Source organism: Perca flavescens, chromosome 21 (assembly GCF_004354835.1).
Source record: "Perca flavescens isolate YP-PL-M2 chromosome 21, PFLA_1.0, whole genome shotgun sequence".
Lineage (NCBI taxonomy): Eukaryota > Metazoa > Chordata > Actinopteri > Perciformes > Percidae > Perca > Perca flavescens.
In genome coordinates, this window is record NC_041351.1 from 882,702 (window position 1) to 887,575 (window position 4,874).

The window sequence follows — 4,874 nt, forward strand, 5'->3', positions numbered from 1 at the left end:
ACTAGAGGAACATGGGGGACCCTCGGGGTCTCACTGGGACATCTGAGACTAGAGGAACATGGGGACCCTCGGGGGGACATCTCACTGGGACATCTGAGACTAGAGAGGAACATGGGGGACCCTCGGGGTCTCACGGGAGGGACATCTGAGACTAGAGGAACATGGGGACCCTCGGGGTCTCACTGGGACATCTGAGACTAGAGGAACATGGGGACCCTCGGGGTCTCATGGGGACATCTCACTGGGGACATCTGAGACTAGAGCAACATGGGGACCCTCGGGGTCTCACAGGGACATCTGAGACTAGAGCAACATGGGGACCCTCGGGGTCTCACGGGGACATCTGAGACTAGAGGAACATGGGGGACCCTCGGGGGTCTCACGGGGACATCTGAGACTAGAGGAACATGGGGGACCCTCGGGGTCTCACAGGGACATCTGAGACTAGAGGGACATGGGGACCCTCGGGGTCTCCAGGGGACATCTGACATGGGGGACCCTCTCACGGGTCTGAGACTAGAGGAACATGGGGGACCCCGGGGTCTCACTCATCTGAGACTAGAGGAACATGGGGACCCTCGGGGTCTCACTGGGACATCTGAGACTAGAGGAACATGGGGACCCATCTGAGACTAGGGGGGACCCTCTCTCACGGGGACATCTGAGACTAGAGGAACATGGGGACCCTGGGGACCCTCGGGGTCTCACGGGACATCTGAGACTAGAGGAACATGGGGGACCTTCTGGGGTCTCATGGGGACATCTGAGACTAGAGGAACATGGGGGACCCTCGGGGGTCTCACGGGGACATCTGAGACTAGAGCAACATGGGGGACCCTCGGGGGTCTCACGGGGACATCTGAGACTAGAGGAACATGGGGGACCCTCGGGGGTCTCACGGGGACATCTGAGACTAAAGCAACATGGGGGACCCTCGGGGTCTCACGGGGACATCTGAGACTAGAGGAACATGGGGGAACCTCGGGGGACCTTCTGGGGTCTCACGGGGACTGTGTGTGTGTCTGTCTGCGTGTGTATGTTTGTATGTGTGTCTGTGTGTGTGTTACTGTGTGTGTGACTGTGTGTGCATGAATGTGTGTATGTATGTGTGACAGTGTGTTACTATGTGTGTGTGTGTGTGTGACAGTGTGTGTGTATGTGAGTGTGTTACTGTGTGTGTGTGTGTGTGTGTGTGTGTGTGAGTGTGTTACTGTGTGTGTGTGTGTGTGTGTGTGTGTGACAGTGTGTGTGTGTATGTGAGTGTGTTACTGTGTGTGTGTGAGAGAGTGAGAGTGTGTGTGTGAGAGTGTGTGTGTGTGTCTGTGTGTGTGTGTCTGTGTTTGTGTCTGTGTGTGTTACTATGTGTGTGTGTGTGTGTGTGTGTGTGTGTGTGTGTGGTCTGTGTGTGTGTGTGTGTCTGTGTGTTACTATGTGTGTGTGTGTTACTATGTGTGTGTGTTACATGTGTGTGTGTGTGTGTGTTACTATGTATGTGTGTGTGTGTGTGTGTGTTACTATGTGTCTGTGTGTGTGTGTGTGTTACTATGTGTGTGTGTGTGTGTGTGTGTGTTACTATGTGTGTGTGGGACTAACTATGGTGTCATGTGGACATGTGTGTGTGACTAGAGTGTGTGTGGGGACCCTCGTGTGACTCACTGGGACATGTGAGACTAGAGCATGTGTGTGGGGGACCCTGTTACCATGGGTGTGGTGTGTGTAGAGGAACATGGGGGACCCTGGGGTCTCACGTGGATGCATGTGTGACTGTTTTACATGGGTGTGTGTGTGGGTGTGTGTGTGTGTGTTACCATGGACATGTGAGACTGTGTGTGTGTGGACCCTGTGTGTGTGTGTGTGGGACATCTGAGACCAGAGGAACATGGGGGTGTGTGGGGGTGTGTGTGTGTGGACATCTGGCGACTGTGTGGAACATGGGACCGGGGTCTCACTGGGACATCTGAGACCAGTGTGTGTGTGGGGACCCTGTGGTGTCTGAGTTACTAGAGTGTGTGGGGGGACCCTCGGGGTGTGTGGGGACATCTGTGTGTGTGGAGCAACATGGGGGGAACCGGGGTGTGTGTGGGGACATGTGTGTTACTATGTGCAACATGGGACTGTGTGTGGGGTCTTACATGGGGACATCTGAGACTAGAGGAACATGGGGTGTGTCTGTGTGTGTGTGTGGGGACATCTGAGTGTGTGTGTGTGTGTGTGTCTGTGTGTGTGTGTGTGTCTGTGTGTGTGTGTGTGTGTGTGTGTGTGTGTCTGTCTGTGTGTGTGTGTGTGTGTGTCTGTCTGTGTGTGTGTGTGTGTGTGTGTGTCCTATCTCGTCTACGAAGATGATTGACGGCTGCAGTTTGACAGCCAATGAGAAGACAGCGGCGGCGAGCTTCTGGGACTCTCCGTACCATTTGTCCGTCAGCGTGCTCGGCTGCAGGTTGATGAAACGAAAGCCCGCCTCCTTCGCCGTCGCCTTGGCGATCAGGGTTTTACCACAGCCCGGGGGTCCGTACAGCAACACGCCTGTTACCATGACGACACCAGAGCAGGGGGAATGAGAGGGGGGACACATCAGAGATGGGGTAATGAGAGACGGAAATACCAGAGCAGGAGGAATTGAGAGGAGGAAACACCAAAGCAGGAGCAGGGGGAATGAGAGGGGGAAACACCAGAGCAGGGGGAATGAGAGGGGGAAACACCAGAGCAGGGGAATGAGAGGGGAAATGCCAGAGCAGGGGAATGAGAGGGGAAACACCAGAGCAGGGGAATGAGGAGGGGAAACACAGACAGGGGGAATGAGAGGGGAAACACCAGAGCAGGGGGGAATGAGAGGGGAAACACCAGAGCAGGGGGAATGAGGGGGGAAACACCATAGAGCAGGGGAATGAGAGGGGAGCAGGGGAGGCAGGGGGAATGAGGGGGAGCAGGGGAGCAGGGGGGAAATGAGGGGGAGCAGGGGAATGAGGGGGAGCAGGGGAAAGAGAGAAGGGGAATGAGAGGGGAGCAGGGGGAAATGAGAGGGGGGGGAGCAGGGGAATGAGAGGGGAGCAGGGGAATGAGAGGGAGAAGGGGAATGAGAGGGGAGGGGGAATGAGAGGGGAGCAGGGGAATGAGAGGGGAAGGGGGAATGAGAGGGGAAACACCAGAGCAGGGGGAAATGAGAGGGGGAGCAGGGGGAATGAGAGTGGGAAACACCAGAGCAGGGGGAATGAGAGGGGAAACACCAGAGCAGGGGGAACGAGAGAGGGGAAACACCAGAGAAGGGGGGAATGAGAGGGGGAAACACCAAAAGCAGGGGGAAATGAGAGGGGGGGAAATGCCAGAGCAGGGGGAAATGAGAGGGGAGCAGGGGGAATGAGAGGGGAGACACCAGAGCAGGGGGGAATGAGAGGGGAAACACCAGAGCAGGGGGAATGAGAGGGGGGAAATGAAGCAGGGGAATGAGAGGGGAACAATGGGAGCAGGGGAAATGAGAGGGGAAAGAGGGGAGAGCAGGGAGAGGGGAGCAGGGGAATGAGAGAGGGAGAAGGGGGGAAACACTAGAGGGGAGCAGGGGAATGAGAGGGGAGCAGGGGAAATGAGGGGGGGAGAAGGGGAATGAGGGGAGCAGGGGAATGAGAAAGGAGCAGGGGAATGAGGGGAGCAGGGGAATGAGAGGGGAGCAGGGGAATGAGAGGGAGAAGGGGAATGAGGGGGAGCAGGGGAATGAGAGGAGGGGAATGAGAGGGGAGCAGGGGAATGAGAGAGGAGAAGGGGAATGAGAGGGGACAGGGGAATGAGAGGTATAGGGGAAGAGAGGAGAAGGGGAAACGAGGGGGCCACCAGAGCAGGGGGAACGAGAGGGGACAGGGGGAATGAGAGGGGAGAGGGGGGAATGAGAGGGGACAGGGGAAATGAGAGGGGGAGACACCAGAGCAGGGGGAATGAGAGAGGAAACACCAGAGCAGGGGAATGAGAGGGGGAAACAGCAGGGGGGGGAATGAGGGGAGCACACAGACAGGGGAAAGAGCAGGGGAATGGGAGAGGGGGAGGGGAGCAGGGGAAGGGGGAGAGGGGAGCAGGGGAATGAGAGGGGAGCAGGGGAAAGAGGGGGAGAAGGGGAAATGAGAGGGGAGCAGGGGGAAATGAGAGGGGAGGGGGAATGAGAGGGGAGAAGGGGAATGAGGGGAGGGGAATGAGGGGAGCAGGGGAATGAGAGAGGAGAGGAGAAGGGGAATGAGAGGGGAGCAATGGGGGGGGGAATGAGAGGGGAGCAGGGGGAAACAGAGGGGAGGGGAATGAAGGGGAATGAGAGGGGAGGGGGGAATGAGAGGAGAGGGAGAAGGGGGAATGAGGGGAGGGGGGAATGGAATGGGAGAGGGGGAGCAGGGGGAACGAGAGGAGCAGGGGAAAATGAGAGAGGGAGAAGGGGAATGAGAGGGGAGCAGGGGAAATGAGAGAGGGGGAATGAGGGGGAAATGAGAGGGGAGAAGGGGAATGAGAGGGGGAAAATGAGAGGGGAGCAGGGGGAATGAGAGGAGAAGGGGAATGAGAGGGGAAAGGGGGAATGAGAGGAGAAGGGGGAATGAGAGGGGAGAAGGGGGGGAATGAGAGGAGGGAAATGGGGGGAATGAATGAGAGGGGAGAAGGGGGAATGAGAGAGAGGGAGAAGGGGAATGAGAGGAGCAGGGGAAATGAGAGGGAAGGGGAATGAGAGGGGGGAGCAGGGGGGAATGAGAGGGAGAAGGGGAATGGAGAGGGGAATGAGAGGGAGGGGGAAAACAGGGGGGAATGAGAGGGGGAGCAGGGGGAATGAGAGGGGGAGCAGGGGAATGAGAGGGGAGCAGGGGAATGAGAGAGGAGCAGGGGGAATGAGGGGGAGCAGGGGAACAGAG

General features: G+C 57.6%; 1 protein-coding gene across 1 annotated transcript in view; it reads right to left on the reverse strand.

Annotated features, from left to right (window-relative positions):
- atad1b (ATPase family AAA domain containing 1b) overlaps positions 1 to 4,874 on the reverse strand; it is a 22,092-nt gene that overhangs the window by 6,034 nt on the left and 11,184 nt on the right. The window contains 1 exon segment of the mRNA XM_028568617.1: positions 2,222 to 2,525. Coding sequence (XP_028424418.1) covers positions 2,222 to 2,525 — 304 coding nt within the window.